Genomic DNA, 19,069 nt, shown 5'->3' with positions numbered 1-19,069 from the left:
TTATTGTCTGTTGTCTATTACATACATATATATATATATATATATATATATATATAATAAACGCTTCATAAAAAAATGACGCTTGATTAAAATATTCAAATAATGTCAATTTCGTAATTTTATATTACATAATTTTGTATAATATAAATTACATAACCATTTTATTTGTTTGACGAAACGTTCTTGCTTAGAAACAATAAATTATTCACGATAGTGATTCTGAGATGAATTCTTTCAATGATTGTAATCTCGTGGCGTTTCGATCTGTGTTTCAAACAATGAAATTCATTCACGAAATTAATATCGCCAACGAAACGACGCAAACTTTTTCATACGATTGCGAGAACGTTCTATTCGGCGATTTAATTAGCATTCTCTGACAACGTCGGAACTTCCGCTTTTCTTTTTCTATAGCTTTGCCAGGCCAGTCGTCAGAGAAGAACAAAAATTTTTCCGTTGGATGTTCCCAATTAAAAATTCCGGATAGTTGAGCGCGCCTAATTATCGCCCGTGCACGAACAGTCGAACGAAGTTCTTAATCAGCGATGGTTAATTGAGAAGCTGCGGTAGCGATCGACCAATTCTACGAACAAAACCACTTCTGCGGAAGCTTTATATGTATGCATCGTTGCCTCGTTTTTTCCTGGCGTTTCTCTTCAAACTGCGTCCTTTATTTTTCACAAGAAAGGCAAGTAAAGAATGGATCGCGAGAAAGGATCGAAAATTCTGTCTTCTCATAGCCTTCGCAAGTTGAGAGTCATTTCTTGCAAGCTAATTCTTCGATTCCACCTTCACTCTTCTTACTTAGAAGATTCTCTGATTTGAGATCGAACTTTTCTTAACAAAAATTGAAATATATTTCTACAACTTTTATCAATCTAAAAACATTCGTAAAAATATTTATTTATTGACATTTCAGTTGGAAAAATATATGTTACTTCACTAAGAAAAAGTAGAAACTTTTTAAAAATATTGTATATCGCAAGTTTAACTAACAAAAACTCACTGTTTTCAATTTTATTCATATTTACATCAATTATTTACATTTTTTTAAAGAAGAAACGATCGCAATTTTAAAAATTTATAAATATATACATAAAAACAACAGATTTAGTGCTTATAACTTATAATTAGAGCATTCTGTATGTTCCGTACATGCCTGTAAATTATGTAAACTCGCGGAGATAACCAGCCGATTGTAAAGTAGAATGTCGTAGGGAAAGTAATCAAATTTCAGTCCTGTTAAATCCTGCAATGAATGTGCATTCCGAGAAGCGTCATCCTAGGCAGACAGGAGAAGAGTGAAAGGGGTTGGGAAAGGGTGTGAAAGGAAAGCATGGAGAGGAAGTACCGTCACTCGAGGGCGATTAACGATCGCTGATAAAACGTCTGATGGTAGGCGAGTTAGAGAGATTGACTGCTTTCGCAATAACGCCAGGATAGCATTAGCAATCTAGTTTATTAATTTGCTCGCTACTTAGAGGAATGCGTTAATTAATCGGCGTGTTATCAGATAGTTGTGACTGATGAACTACGAAGTGAAAGATATACGTTTTCAAAGATAACATATTATCGATGTTAAATAATAAATAGATATTATAGAAGGGGTTGATAAATTATTTTTGAAATTTTAAGGAGTTATTAATTCTCTTTTTTGAATTATTAAAAGAAAGAGGAATGTATGTAAAAATTGGCAATAAAATATTTAATATACTTAAATTAATATAAAAGTGCCGCTTTTGAGAATTAATTACTGGAATGGCATAGATTTTACAATTTCCATGTATTGCCCTATCCTAATTTAGCTCAATTAAATTGAGTTTACTAGCATCGAATGTACTACGTGTTTGTTAAAATTTAATGGAACACTTAACGTATGTTCGATTAAATTGATGTATCGCTGGTATTACGTTCATTAACGAACTGTCGGTGCGTTTGTATCTCATCGACATTACTCCTCGCGATAATTGTCGCTAATTACGCTTCACGCGTTCGCTTTATTTGAACGGATGCGCCATTATTTCTTTGCTTCTTGGGTCATTGTCCACCTCGTTACTGTGATCGTTCTAATGATTTGTCACGGGTTTCAGTCTATATGTATTGTATCGATTTAGCCACACGTGTCACGATGTCTATTTCATTTCAGATTGGAGCACATTACGATCGAATCACACTTTTTCGACAGTTAATAAAACGAGAGACAATTACGTTGATATCTTTCCGGAGATTTTTTTCAAATATCCTGTCTTTAAAAAAATACATGTATTTTTCTTTCAATTTCCTATTGAAGTTAAAACAAAGAATCGTTACAATACACATATCAATTTTTTTGAAATAATATTTAAAAGGCTCATATCAGAGTCAGTCTTAATCTCTTTTTTAAATCAATACGTAAAAATTTAAAATTTTATCAAACAATAGTCATATTTTATTGTTCGATCAGCAAAATCTTTTATCTGGATCAATTAAATATAGATTGCATTCAACAATGTGTCGATTCTGCTTTAGGCTTTCACCAGGGATACATCACGTACTGTCAAACAATGACAATCGATGCACGAACGCCGCTGCAATCGTGCAGTTTATATTGAATGCGCTTTTTTTTTTCAGGAGAAATCCGTGTAGCGAATAATTTGTGAATAGCGTCCAACTTGGTTTAGCGTTAAAATACTTCCGTAACAAAGAGGTGAATAAAATTGCCTTTTTTTCCGTACAGCTGTAGTCTCGATGTAATGAAAGCTTGCATCGCGGTGGCCCCTTTTTCGCATTCATCCCTCGGTTGCCACCGTCGCTCCTCTCGCGAACACAGTTTTTCACGGCAGCCACCTTCCGTTTGTTTATAGCTTCAACTATTTACCGTCGCCGAGGAAACAGGAAGGTTTTATCACAGACCTACGTTAAACTGTTAAAAGAATGATACGTGAGGAAAATTTCGTTGAATTTTTGTTATTAAAAAAAGCAAAATACTTTCAGGCGATCTAATTTTTTTAAGGCTTTATTCCATATTTATTATCTAATTTTTTCATGTTTCTACTACACCTTTCATTTTTAATAATAATAATCCGCGCGTTTATTTTTTTATCAATATCAACATATATTTTAATGTATTATTAAAAATTTTAAATACAATTAAAATTTGTGATTAAATGGACAAATTAACTAATTTTATGATAATTGTGAGTCAACACAAATTATCCATCTATTATTTTCTTTGTATCTCATCCTGTTACTGATAGATTGACAAATTCTATTCTCTCTATTTTAAATAATGTCAATGTAACGTGAATTAGCGCGGAAACAGATTGCTGACTAACGTAAATGTAAATTAACGTGACTGTACAGTCTACGTAAAATGAATAAATGAGTAAGATAGTTGGATAAGAGAAGTGCTCTCGTTACATAAGAAATTTGTAACGAACGAAAGTTAAATTTGCATTAGGTCGTCAATTGCACAGGAAAGGCCTAGCTATGTGCAGACTTTGGAGCGAAATCCAAATATCTCGCTTACGTGCCCTACGAACCATTGACATTAACGGTGAGCGCTGATTCATTAGTCATCGCTAATGCTGCCGTTCCAAAATTAACGAATGCCATTGCAATAATTGAGCAACGAGAAAGAAAGAGGTAGGGTCGGATCGTGTAATACTCACATTCTCATGATGCCGGATCAATATTTAATAAATGTTTCAATCTACCTGAAACAACAAATTTATTGGCTTGAACGATTACCATTCGCCGACAATCGTGCCCGAGGGGCCATGCGCAACTAATTAAAAGCAGGGGGTATAATTGAATATTAAGAATTCTGCCCGACAAAGCGACAAGCGACCGACAGGAGAGGGAGACAAACTGAGCGTGCGATAGGGGAAAACCAACGGCGAATTTTCGTGAAACAGGCAAGTTGCGACTGATTTTAATTAAAGACAAACATCCCGTTCAACTGGATGAGAACGCGACGCTCTTTCGCGGCCAACTTCGAAGAACAACCGTCCCGAAAGACTCATCCGCTTCTTTTTGCTCCATCCTCTTTGTCTTTCTTCCGTTACTTCTTGTTTTTCCCGTCCCATTTTTCTTTCATTTTTCTCCTTTTTTCCTTTCTGGTCCATCGTTGATTTTCCGCAGCATTCGCCCTCGGCTCTTTTACGCCAACTATCCGACGAAACCTCGGACAAGACGTCGAAAACTAGAAACGAACCGAGCAAAGAGAAAGCCGGCAATAGAATGGGGAAAGGTTTCCGAGAGATGAGACTGCCGTTGAACGAATGTAGATAATTTTCAGAGAAAACTCACGAGCAGAGAAGCGAGAGTTGGTTCGGACCTTCGTCGAGATAATTTGCGAAAAGTGACGCCAGCTTGTTCTAACAACCCTTGCTTCTCGTTTTTCCTCTTTTTCTTAGTTCGAAGTACACAAATAAACACTTGAAATAGAAATTGATCACTTAAACGTTACTAAGATAAAACAGTGGTTATATGGTACGTTCTTTTCGTGCTTGAAATAAAATAAGTTACGCTGATACAAAAAAAAAGAGAGAAAATTATGTGAAAAATGCGGGAAACTACATAAATGGAGTTATTAAAATCTGTTGAAACATTATGAATATTTTTGATACGGGAAGGTATAATAAATTTCTTTCTATATCTTTACGGCATAAAAGAGACAAAAGAAATAAATCCACGTTACTTATGCACTTCCAACTCCTCGTACGTCGTCGAGTCTCTCTCGCAGCGAAATGCAACTCGTACCGTACCGCTTTGCCGGTGAAACAAGGTGGACTCTAATGAATAACGAATGAAGGAGGAAGACCGAACGAAGTGGAAGAGTAAAAGATTAGCTTCTGGCGATATTCCTTCCATCGCATCTATCTTCTTTATTGCAAATTCGACTAGTCGACGTGACGCCGCGCACTCTACGCGCGCGCCCCGGGAACAATAAATGACTCCTACGGAATTCTATCCGGCGCCAACGCATACGCTCGCAAGGCGCGGATCTCGCGATAAATGACTCAGATAAAATGAATCGTGGAAACTGCTCAAGGTCGTGGTGCCGCATTGCGCTCGGCTCGATGCACCAGTATCGATTATTCCCCGCGACTCTTTCAATCATTAGAGTTCCAATATTTGCAACACAGTGAAAACATTTGTGTTGAAACGGTCCACTCAAGTCTTTGTTAACTTTTTTGTGTTAAATTTTTTAACATATTTGAATGTTAATTTAACATAATGTGATTATGTTATTTAAATAGTTTGTGTTAAATTGATATTCAATCATATTTTTTAATATCGAAATAGCACAATTTATGAGTAAATAAATAAATAAATAACTTAAAAATAATGTGTTTCAAAACGTAAATTTTAAAATGAATGAATAAAATATGTGTCAATTTAATATATTATAAAAGTCAATTTTTATTGAAAAAATTATGTATAAAATTCCATGGTTTGTCAATATTACATCCTTTGTATTTATTTTCTTAAATGATACTTGTAATTACTTTCTAACATATTCATCTTAAATTAACACATAAATTTGAATGAATCGTTTGAGACACATGAAATGTGTTAACTCAAATTTTCCAAAGATAAATTTATCGTGAAAAACCACATATACACAGATACAATAATAAAGTCAATTTTTATATTACATACAATAGATAAATATATTTATCAGATAAAAGTACGATAAGAAAAGTGTACAACTTTTTCAATGAAAATGTATAATTGAACGAATGAAAATGCATGAAAAAATGTAATTATAATTGCATTAGTATCATCGTCATAACAACAAGTAGAGCAATCAATTTGTTGGCAAACTGCTACGAAGTAATGTGTCCAAAAAACAGAAATCCGCGCTAGAACTTCTGGCAAAATTAAACAAAGGGTGAGTCAAGTATCCAAAACATGAATACGTGGACATGATATCGTTTGATGGAAAAGAGCGATTCATTACTGACAAAGGGGTAAACGAGTGGAAACGGCGATTGGGGGAAACAAGATCCAGGAGATTAAGTTTCCAAGGGATATACGCGACTTTTTCCATCTCCGGCGATCCGCGAGATGTTCGAATTTCCGTCGTAGTCAGCCATGCGACGCACGCGAAGTTCCCCTATCGGCGGAGGATGTGTTTCCTGCAGGATGTTGTATCCTTAATGTGTTTACCTTGGCTCCTGACCCTGATCGAACCCTCGCGTGTCTTCCCTTCTGCACGCTTGGAATATCCACTTGAAGAACATCCATGCTCCTCGGTGCTTAGCCTGGCTGTTAGGTGAATACAAATTGCGCGGTGTGCAATGTTAATGGATTGTCGCGACTTAGAAGTGAACGATCCCGGAAGCATATGCTAGAACATGGAACCGTGCTAATAAATTAGACTTGTTAGTTTCACGTAAGGACAAAAGATAACATGAAACAAATTAGTTTGCTTTATTCTAACATCCAGTTAGCACAGAAAATAAAATTTAGGAAGACGTCTACGTATTGAATAGCGTCGAAATTCTAAAGAATGTTCAATATTACAAATATATTTCTTTTCTACTAATTAATATATCGATCTTATAAAATAACATATATATATATATATATATATATATATATATATGTGTATATATATTATTGAAGAGATAGAATAATTGAGAAAGAAGCATTTCTCGCAAATTTTAGGAGAATAAATAAACAATGAAATCATATCCTTTAATTGTAAGTAAACTTTATTTTAATAGACTCTTGATTTAAATCTTAGCTGCAAAGTATATGATATTGGAAATTTAAAAATTGCGACAAATAATGATCTCTCGATATTTTTACTATTTTTTGTTAAAAACTCGATTTCAAATTCATTAGAGAACCTATTATTAAAAATTTAAAAACTCGCCAAGTTGTAGAATATCCTTTATATATTTGAGCATGATCTCTAAAATTTAAACTTTACAAACCGTTTACGTTATTGACAGAGGATTGTACGAAACGCAGTTACTCGCGCGCGTTCATTTCAAATTCAATTTGGCGTCGCATCAGTCTGCGACACACAACGTCAATCCCTATGCTAATTCAATTTTCCTGGCATGGTATAATGCTTCTAGAGTGAGACTTTCTACCTCCAAGTGGCACACATGTGTATTTAACTTAAAACGATATGTCTTTCAGTATATTTCTAATGCATTTAATTAAGGAAAAATTAATAGATTGTCCATCCAATAAATCATTAATTATTTCATAACTAAATTTTCAACAAGATAGTTGTAATCTTCAAAAATGGTAGATTTCTGTTTAGAGGCAATCGAGAGTAACATTGTAAGTGAAATCGCAGTGACTGCTTTAATGACCCAAGGTAGTCGTTGATATGCCAAACACGATATTCTACTTAGCGCCATCAAAGCAGGAAACCCTATCTGTAGATGAAGCTTCACTTCTGAAGAAGCATCTATAAACTATCTTCCATGTTTCCCGTGCTCTCATCCAACGGAGAGCCGTCTCCCATGGGATAAGACAGGAGAACCAGCCACCCTTCTTTCTAAATTCTTCCTTCCGTGGTCTCCGACGGCAAATTGATAGATCGCCCTATGACCCGCAGTGATCTCGCATGGTTGCATGTGGAAGATACGTCACGTGATTTGATGGATTCGACCGCGATTTTATCATATGAAAGGACAAACTATGTAATAAAAGATAAAATAAATGATATTTGCACGCGCGCTCGCATGTCTGCACGCTACATCGTTCAAGTCCGCCTCACGGAATTTCCATGCCTTGAAAGATAGAAAACTTTTATACGCAGGTACTTCTCGAAGTTACGTAAAAGACTGAAGAAAGATTACCGTGCAGGAAATGTGACAGCTCTATGAATATATCTCCAATAGATTTAATTAAGTGTGAAAGCAATAAGTAACATTTTATTTTTCAAGCAATTTTAAACAGAATGAAAGGAATTCTTTTTACGAAGAGTTTCACTAGCGATAGATCTTTATATAAGGAATTCGAAGAATGTTGCGGAGAATATTACACTCTCTACTTCTTGTTTAAAATCAAAATAAGTCCATATAAGTGCATATAAGTATGTTTTAAATAATCAACTACTTCATTTCTCAGGAGAGAGAAAATACACACTTAACATACTATTAGTTCTCATCCTTTCGCACGCATATAGTAAAGTTTGCCCATAGATGCAGCAGCAATTTAAGCTGCAGACTCTACAAACATATATGATGCTGCGAAACCATGTGCAAAGAGCGAGGTGCAATTACACGTTTGCTCGCGCCGCTAACTTTTCGCCGTCCCAAACTTTAATGTACCTACGTCGAAACGAAGATGCGGGATGCCGTGAAATGAAATCTACGATAGCGGTATACGCGGAGTCGCCTACGCAGTCCCCGTAATCCCAGCAACGTAATGCAACGGCTGTGCCACAGCGAGCGGCGCACAACCTGATTATGTCCATTTGTTGCCCACTCAAAACCCCCAGACGATATCGCGGAACTTAATCCACCTGAGTTAGTTGCGCGTGCTCGTACCTCGTGGGATCGTCTAAGATTTATCTTCTTGTGAAATATTTTCTCCCGGCTTTCCAACACACCGACTGAATCTCTCAGGCTCCTCCACGGTGCGCGTGTGAGACAGAGAGACTATACGCCCACACTTTTCTCGGCACGGGATCGTGCCTCGCTCGCTCTCGCTGCTTCGACTATATCTCGAAGCTGGTTCCGTTTTACGTGTGCGGCATTCCCGCGGGTATGGCTTTGGATAGCTGCGACTGATAAACCGACGTATAAATATCTCCGACAACTTTGCATCCCGGCTATTTCGCGACGCGTTAAATAGAAAAAGAGGAAAAAGCTGGATAAAGATTCGTGTCCATCGGAAGTTCGCGATTTTCCGGCTGGTCGCACGCGTCCATTTCGTGAGCGAGTGATTTAATTGGCTGGAACTGAAAGCTAATCGTTCACGGGCGTTTGTAATGAAAAGGTTCCTATTAGTGAAGTCGTTCGCATCACTTTTACGATGAATCAAAGAAAGAATTTTGATATTGATGAGAGCTCAAGGCGTCTATATCCTGAAATGTTGCATTTATATAACAGAGAGCATATCCCTATCCACAAATCCTCTTAATTTACGCTGCTCTTAGTTTAAAACAAAAATTCAATATAAATCGCGTTATATTTTGTTTTCAGCTTTGTGTTTTAGATACTCTCTAAATTCTGTGAATTTCATTCTAAAGAGTGAGATTTTACTCTTCAGAGTGAGATCACTTTAAAAGTTTTAGAGAGTACTAACTACGCGAATAAAGGATAGTTTTATTCAAGCAAATGTCTCAATGTACCTATGTCAGGATACTTACACAAAATTTATTATTATTAATCTCTCAAATGTTTTTTTTTACAATATTATAATTTAATTAGATTTAAAAATTACAATTAAATATTAATTATAATACATGTATATTAAATTTAAAAAAAGCATTTGAGATTAATAATAATATAAACAAATATAAAGTTTTGTGTAAATGTCCGGACATAGCGTACATATCTGGTTACTGGAACTACTTACCTCATTTCATACAACTTACAGAGTTTTGAATAAATACTATTAAACACAATTATACTTTTGAAACAGAAAATGTATAAATACGCGTCACACGGTACTATTAGGAAGAGACATTTTCGGGGACGAGTTTCGGGGCATCTTGAAGTGCAAGTGGTAACGCGTTTACTTAGTCAGACATGACTCTCCACTTTAGCCGGGATTAACGTCTGATAATAAAATGAAGTACAGAGGGATTAATTCGATTTCGCGGATGTTTCGCTTAATACACAGCCGACTGTCATTATCAGTTTCTCTACCGGGTGTTAGTCTTTCCTCCGTAAGACCCGGGGCACGAAGTAGAAAGTTACTTAATCTTCTTACTACGCTTACCCTCGAGTCCGCCCGACGCCCGCCGCCTTAAACTTCGACTACCAGCATTTCAATGTATACGTATATTCACGAAACGTTAAGCTGTCGCTAAACCGTATCACAGGAGCTCGCGTCTTGCTCAACACTTTGCGAAGAATAGATTGTACAGTCCATTAAGATTTTTCAGATTTTAATTTCATTAAGATTTTATTTTACAAGGAAGATTTTATTTTACAACTATGTGAATTTGTTTATTAAATTTTTTCGTTACATTAAATTTGTTTTATTGATATACTTAATTTTGTGCATCCTTTTTCTATCTTTACTTTAATTATGAATTCTTATTATTTTTATGTTTATATGAATTTGTACGCGAATAAATAACAAAAAATTACATTATAAATGTCTAACGATTGCAGACAAATAGTTTTGTTTTAATAATTTCAAAATATTAAAATAATATTTATATTGTGATTTTATATTCTATAATATTTACGATATATAATACGATTTTATATTCTATAATATTTCAAAAGTGAATAAAAATTTATCAAGAAATTAAATGTTATTAACTCTTTTAACTATCAAAGAACTGAAAGCACAAAAGTAGTAGAACTCTTTGCAGAGTCAGACCATTTAGAGTTATAGTGAATCTGTTATTGCAGTTAAAACTTTCCTAACTCTACAATGTGTTATGTGTTACGTAAGGATATCTGAAAAATAGTTCTGTTTAGAAATAACAATAAAAATATTTTTCAACAAAAGTTACTGTGTAACAATTTAAATTTAAATAGAAATAGTTACAGAGTTTATATAATTTAATTAAAAGCTAAATTGCAGTGTTTAATCAAAGACGTGTTAATAACGAATTACAGTTCAGAGGAGGTGAAGTTTTTCAATTTTTAACAGTGTTAATTTTCCTCAAATCGCGACAAGTATTCTTGCTCATAACAGATATCGTACGGATTTGTAAAACATTCGATCCTTTCCACATTTCCTCTTTACCTCTGTTCTTTCCATTTTTCTCTCTTTTACTGCATTTTATGTGCTTCTCTTTCATCGAATGTACAGCACTCTGGATCTGAATATCTCGCTTTTTTAAAGGATCTTATCGCGGTGCAAACGCGACCACGTTGCGCCGAACACGACGGTAGGTACCTATGTACGTACGGTATATCTGACAGAGAGCTTGTTCGCGAGCGTGATATCGAATTGCGTAGTCATACGTGAAGGCAGACGGATGACGCATCCGATCGCCTGAGGAAATTCAGATCCTTATGTATCTACATGAGATTTTGCTGGCGGTGACGGAGAGGTGCCGGGGGGGGGAGAGGAAGAAGGGAGAGAAGGGCGGAGGCACAACTATACGTGTGAGTGCCCAAGAGGAATTTTCAGATCATGATCCACTGAGAAAGGAAGATGTGCACCGAGCAGGGTAGGATGGAGTACCTGACATCGACGGATTCATATTATAAATCCGTTCGCGGAATCTTCGTGGTTATTTCGCGGTAGATATTCCCCGAGATACGATTTCGTCGTATGCGAAATATACCGATAATAATCGTCGTATTAGACCTCTTGTCATGCCGATATCATACGTCGATATGTGCATTCGTGATAGACATTTCGCTTTTCGTTCTCTCCGTTATTAATCTATATTGCTACAAGTTATATATAAATGTACAGCACACACTATGACAGCACATACTATGATAAGATCAAGAGAAAGATTGTATACTAGTGTAAATATTGTAAAGATTCAGAAGAAAGCTCATGTAATACTCTATCAAAGCTCCGACAATAATTCTGTACTGCGCAATTCGCGTACCGTTGAAACGAGAAGTTTCTCTCGACAGAGAGAACGACGACATTATTCTGTCTCCTGAAGTTTCCATGGAAATGAATTCCGTGCACTGTGATACTTCGTGTAAAGAAGACACGACCGTGGTCAATGTCCTCAACTTATAACGAAGGGCTGCACGTGCCGTAGTTCGCGATCGGTCGATTCATCGGGGCAGGGAAGATGGAGGTAAACTTTGCCGGCGGCATTGTACAGCTTTTTCATAATTGATCGTCCAATCGATACATTCTGCTATTCTGCTTTCAGGACTCGAGGCCGAGTTGTACTATGTTCGGGAAGGGGTGGTCAACACGTACGCGATGAATTTCGTCGTACCTGTGCCGGCGAACATAGCGGACCTAGAATTTTCATGGCAGAGCCTCGTAGGACATCCGGTATGTAAATATATGTATCTAATTGTAAGACGCTTCTACCGCAATCAAGTATCTAGTTCTATACAAAAAGAATGATTTATCTGAAAGATTAAAAATTTTATTGGATCTGAAAATAATTTTAATTGTTGAACTCAAATAATTATTTACATATATATATTTTTCGGAATAAATTATGTACAGTGTTTTAGAAATGAATAATATTAACAGTGTGCAATTTGCTTAAATTGGAAATTATAAAAATTCATACAACATTGAACTTTAATACGCACCTTGATCAAATATGGCCTACTTTTCACTTATTTGTATTGAATATTTCTCGCTCCATTTTCACTTAACAAAATAATTACAGAAAATTAAAAAATAATAAGCAATGCTGCAAAAAATTTTTATATTCTAATTATCAATTGGATTCCAACAAAATTATTTTCAGATTTATATCAATAAAATTTTAGACCTCTCCATGTATGAATTATACTTAATATCGTTTTGACGTTAATTTCGGTCACAACTTTGGTTTAAGAGGCCATAAGCAGTAAGCTGATCGAGATTAAGTGACGTTAATTTCTTTAAACTATTTTTGGGCTTTAATCGTTAAATTTAAACAAATTGAGCACAATTCTTCTACCTAAAAACGTAAGTTCTCTGATGGACGTATCATTACTTACAACTTACGGCTTACGGTCTCTTAAAAGAAATTTGTGAACTTAGACTTCTTATTCCCATTCAAAATCTACTTGAAACAAAAAGCTTTAGCTCTTTTAATATACAATATATATGTCTTATGACATTATTACAAACAAGGAGTGTACAAGGAGAACTACTTTCTTTGATTATAAAAGGAATCTCGATTCATATAGTTGTGACTGTCGCCAAGGGATGTTAAAATGGCAATGCCGTGTGCTCGAGTAAAACGTTTCCGCCGGCCATTAACGAGACGTAACAATGCGGAACAAAGTAAACACGTGACCCGGCTGGAATGGTAACACACGGTATCCTCGTTTACGTTCCACTGCGGGATGGTGGCCCGTCACGGTGGTTTACCGGGGGTGTTCGCCGAGGGTTAAGAGGGGCTTGGCATAGCTCATGAGGGGTGAGGCACGACAGTGCAGGGCTGTATCAATACTCTATCAATATGAAATACAAACAGATGGCCTGGGCGTGAAAGGGACGGAGCAAGTCGGTGTACACCGTGCGGTTCAGTTTTGCGCTCCCTTCGGTCACCAAGGAAACCAAACGCACCCTCGAAACCCCCTCACGATATGGTAGAGAACGCGGGAAAAACATGAAAAGTCGCGGTTCTCCCTCGATGGGATGTTAAACGACAAGGAAATCACCGTTCCAACTGCTACAGCATTGATTGTGATTGCTATACCGAATTCTGTTAGTTATTATTCTGCTGATTAGCTTCAATCTATACATTATCATATTATTTCTTTCTATCAAATTCTTTGGATGATTATTATTAAAAATTATATTATTTCCATATACTCAATATTTTCCTCGGTAATGATTTTGTATAGAAATATTTGTATAGAAAAATAAAAACATCATGTATCAATAATTACTTTAAAAATATAGATAATTAGACATTTTTTATTAGTATTACAAATATTTGTATAGTAATATAAATAATAGGTTCTCTAAATATATAATATGTTATATGTATATATAGCTCAGCATTAAGAATTAATAAAATCTTTATATAAGATCAACATGCGCGCGCGCGAAAATAGAAGTTAAACCGATTACGGTTCGTATTCGCTCGCGTTTATTTGGTCACAAAGTTAAATGAGGCCGACAAATTACTTTACTTGTTGCCATCTGTTGATGAAACCCGTATCGTCAATTCCAAATTGAATCCAGAGATTTTCAGAGCGTCCGTAAAAGACCGATATGTTCACGCTATGAATCTCAGTTCGTTGTTAGAGGTGTGTCGCTATCGTTGGAAAGACATCCATCCACTTGCTCGCGTATAACATACGTCTAGTACCATTACGGTGGATGCTTTATTGCGAGAATACTACGGCGACCCATCTTATCCCGCAAGGGAGTGTTTTCCAGTCTTCCACTTCTACTCGCTATCTCGTGGACCTATTCGCAGGTTCGTTAACTGCGAAATCACACCATTTCCGTGATCACGGAGCTGTCGTTTCGCCTTATCTTTTGTTCACTTTCGACACGACGGAAGAGTTTTGCTGTTGAAAATGGTTGGAGACGATGAAAGAATAGAAGGATGGTGCGTAACGGGATGAGAACCAGCACGAAAATTGGTCATTTAATTTTGTGTAGATAGTTCTACGATAATTACCCATTAAAAGAATTTGTGTGGATGCTTTATTGGTTCTAAATGGTTTGAACAGTTAACACATAATTGTTAAATTATTAATTGAATTGAAATGTTAAATTATTAATTGGAAGCGTGAAAATAAATTCTAAATTATCTTTAAAATCTAAAGAAAAGTAGAATTTCTTAACTGCAGGCATATTCTTTTTAATATTTTTTTCTATTATTAAAATAATTTTTAAAATATGTAATATTAATTGAAAATAGGTCGAGAAAAGTTTCTTTTCTTCTCTGTCTTTTAAATATTCTTTTTCTGTTTCTTCTTGGAACTTTTAAAACTTTTTAGAATTAAATTTTTGCCGTTTACGTCATACGTTGCATTAGGAATTCAGAATGCTAATATCTTAAGTTAAACATTCTCTGAGAAGAAAGATTTCTATAAGAAGATTTATCAATAAACTCATAAATGGAAGGCAAGTGATGCATGTGCAAAACGTTAAAATGCAGACTCTGATGAATTCGCGAGACTCTGATATATATTAAAAATTTCTTGCTGCTTGCTAAAAGCATAGCAAATTTCGTCCAAACACATTTATGCACGTTGAGATATGATGCCTTATGGCGCATTCAGTAGCAACTCGATTAAACGTAGTGTTATCCAGTCTATCCTCGGACAAAAACTTCTTTTCCTCTATCAGGGGAATACACTACACATCCGTCGTGATTCTGACTCACCGGAATACCATACAGTTTTCGCATATCTGCATCCTGTGATCGGATGAGAAGATCTTTTATAGGATATCGCGATGTACGTTCTAACTAATCCGGTCATCTGGACCGCCAAGTTCGATCGATGAGTCACGACACTCTGTTACTCGCTTTATCCGACGGTTTCATCTATCGAGTAGTTCCCTACGAACGAATTGATCGCATATCGCGATGGCACTCTCCGTTCGTGCATAATTCCACTGTTATTCCGGTCGCGAAATGTTGGAATCGCGTCGACGAGCGACTCGTTGTTGACGGCACGAACAGGAAGGAAACGCTATTTTTCACTTTTAACATGTTTCATCGGTAAGATTGCCCTCGGAAAACGTCACCGCGGCAGTGAAAAATGGAGCAAAGTGAGGACCTGGAGAAAAGCAAAAAGAGATCGCAAACACAGAGGCGGAAGCAACTTTGAGCGATAGCACCCTCGATTAGGTTCTTGATTCGTACGATGAATCGGGGTATTATGCATTTATTTCCTCCCCGTCGTCCTTTCATCTTTTCTTCTGTTCTTGACTCGTTGCCTGCAGCGAAACGAAAGTTATTGGTTGTTCTGCACAAGGATATAGACTGAAACGAAGTTTCTCATCGACGAGGGATAGCGTCATGCCGAATCGGGGATGATTTGTGAATCATCCACTTGTTAAGCGAAAGTTTCGCGCTACTTTTTTATCCCTCGAGTTGGGACCAGGGTATGGCGATAGGGTGGAAAACGTGGAAGGGTATCGCAGTCTGGCGGTACACGATACTGTTCTATTCTGCTCTCGATTCTTTCTTTCTCTTCCCCTTCTTCTTCGCAAAGCTAATTTTTTTTTTCATATATCTTATGTTATTTTCTTTTACACATTCTTATTTCGCTCATATTTTCCATCTCTTGTTTCTGTTTTCCTAAGTAGGTATCATATTTTTTTTCTCTTGTTTCTTCACTCATTTTTCCTTCGCCTTGCTTCCTCCCGCATCCTCGTTCCATCTCCGAGATCGGGTTGGGAACTGGGGTGAATATAGGGTCGTCTGCGATCTCCCCAGGGCGACAATTACTTGTAATACCGTTGGTCTCTCGGGGCCGATGGGAACTCGATGGGGCGTACTCTCCGTAAGAAAAAAAGATATTACTGCAACTCACATCGAGTCCGGCGCCATTCCCTTACGCACGGAGGGCACGATCTGTCGCCCTTGTTTTATCACAGTTGACGTGTCTGATAATCTGTCAGGGACCTCTTTTCAATTAGACGTGCACATGTCTATCTCATGCGAAGGTGCTTTTATATAATTGAAATATGCAGCATTTACCATAAAATGTAATTTTGCGTTTGTGGAAAAAATTATTGCAAAAGCTGTATCTTCATAAATGAATTATTATTAATGATTTGTTTTACATAATATTTTTAAATCTTCATAGTTTAATTTAATAATTTAAACATTTAAATAAATCTTAAAAATTAGGCATCTAAATGGCTACTAATTAAATAAAAATTCACAGACGAATTTTATTGAAAAATGTAATGGAAAATTGTTTCCCCAACTCTGATCCGGATATTAATGTTATCAAACTAATTATCAAAACTCGTATAAATATCGTTACAAACTTTCGATTTCTAATGTGAAATAACGTTGCATTAAGCTTTTACAAATTCTCGTGAGAATCAGATCAATATTCAATATTCGCCTGGGAACATATCCCTTAACTACTAAATACCAATTTGCGATGTACTCGGCGGACGTTCGCTTTGTCGAATGACGCGTCCACGTACCATCGAATTCCGGCCACTTCCGTTAATTAATGAAATCCGAGCTGCTCATTCATCACAGGCGATCGTACGCGTCCGCATCGGAACAGGCCGTATCTCGTCGCGAGCGTTCCGATATGTATGCATGATGTAAACGACGCGCGTCCGAGAGCCTTTACGGTGCGATGATGACGGCAATTTCGAATTAATTGCAAATTCACTGAGATCACGTTAGTTGGCTGACGCGGGGGTGATTAATGTCTCCGTGCTAATCCGGAGACTGGCTTTCCGCCCCCCTGTGGTCCATCCGCTAGTCGCCTTCCGTCTCGTTCTTCCGGCCATCGCAGCGCTTACGTATGGTAAGTACTGTGGGATAACAATCTCGTGTTTCGGATAACAGGGAATATCACCCACGGGGACACCCGACACCCGTCTCTACCGTCGCCGCGGTGGCCGTGACAAACGCACTCACCGCGGATTATACGACATAATCGCTGGAAACCCGAGCCCTCGACGAACGTGCGGTAATTTTCCTGAAATATTCACGGAAGATTTCGGTGTCGAAGAACGCCCACGTTTGCGGCCGTGTAACGGGAGACAATGACGAAGGGACGGTTGTGTTGGATTTAACGATGGTAGATTACATCGTGTTCTACCGTGCGGTGATTTCGGTAGTCATTCAGATGAACCTTATAAACGAAATTGAATGGGACATCGCTTTTCCATTTTCCGTCAATATCTTGACAAGTTGAAACCAACTCGTTAAATAGTTAAAATTGTTTAATATTATTGAAGAAGGATAACAGAAGTTATATTATATCACAAAAATTAAATTTTCTAGACATTACATCGATTTGCACAATTATTTGTTTGTTCAATTATAAATTTTTATTTTCTTCTATTTTCTGAAATTTATTTCTAATATATTTATTAATATATCTATATTATACATACATTTGTAATATATATATATATATATATATACGCAGAAAAATATTATTCTATTGCTAAGAAAAGCAATTACTCAATTTATTTTCTTCCTTTTAAATAATAGTTATCTTTAACAAAAAATATCTTCTTGATAATACTCTTAAAATTTTTATTACAAAGTTTTATAAAAACTCATTATTATATACTCAAAACAAAAATTTATTTTCTTTTGAAAAATATTATAAAATTAATCGAAGAAATAAACTTTTTATAATAATTTAATAAACTTGATTGAAGTATTAAACTTACTAGGATTTAGAATACATTTTGAATAAATTTAATGCTTGTGAACTTATCAACTTATGATAGATTTGGATATATGAACTTTTGAAATATTTAAGACAAATAATTATTACTTGCGTACTTTTCTGTGTATATGTATGTGTAATATAATTTAATATTATATATATACACACACACACACACACACACATACACACTATATTATCTGTTTCTAATATAACATACACAAAATGTATTGCAAACGGCAAATATCTCATTTATATAAAAATCGCAACGTATCTTTAAATCTGCTGCATAACGCGTCCGATGTTTCTGTGACGTGAAAAATATGTTCGATAGCGAAATATCTTTTTTATCGAATGCAGAAACCTTGTCGGGAAATATCCGTGCATGTCTATGATATAAAATATTCAAAAAGGAGTATCCCATATAGAATCATCGTATACTGTACGTTTTGCATTGTTGAAGGGAGAAAACGATGTAGACCGTTTATTGCCCCCTGGGATTACTCAAGAGCCGATAAAAAATTTACTGGCATCCACACCGGATCTTCGTTAAAACGTATAAACGTCTAGCAAAGTTTGTCATATTAATCCTTACAGAATCCAATATTAAACCAAATATATTCAGCAAGTTATTCTCATGCATGTATATCGTTATTTGTTTAAATAATATACAACAAATTTTTGACATTTTATAATTATATTTTAGTATTATAATTACATTGCACAATTCTGAATTTTTTTTACTGTGATAATTTATTTCGACAAAAACATATTATTGCATAGTTATACAATATTATATAAATTATTTAAATTATATTTAAATTAGACAAGTTTCCTTTCCTTAGACGAGTTTCTTTTTTTCCTCCATTAATGTTATACCTATTGTTCGTTCGCTTGACTTTTTGAGAAAAAGGAGAAGAAAGCACTTTTTCTCG

At 35.9% G+C, this 19,069-nt stretch overlaps 1 protein-coding gene across 1 annotated transcript in view; it reads left to right on the top strand.

Annotated features, from left to right (window-relative positions):
• Positions 1–19,069, top strand: part of LOC105624833 (tyrosine-protein kinase Drl) — a 76,582-nt gene that overhangs the window by 14,128 nt on the left and 43,385 nt on the right. The window contains exon 2 of the mRNA XM_012206185.1: positions 11,990–12,117. Coding sequence (XP_012061575.1) covers positions 11,990–12,117 — 128 coding nt within the window. The remainder of the gene's footprint in view (positions 1–11,989; positions 12,118–19,069) is intronic.

This window comes from Atta cephalotes (genome assembly GCF_000143395.1).
Source record: "Atta cephalotes unplaced genomic scaffold scaffold00090, whole genome shotgun sequence".
Lineage (NCBI taxonomy): Eukaryota > Metazoa > Arthropoda > Insecta > Hymenoptera > Formicidae > Atta > Atta cephalotes.
The sequence above is the reverse complement of the archived record's forward strand: the minus strand, read 5'-3'. Positions and strand labels throughout refer to the sequence as shown.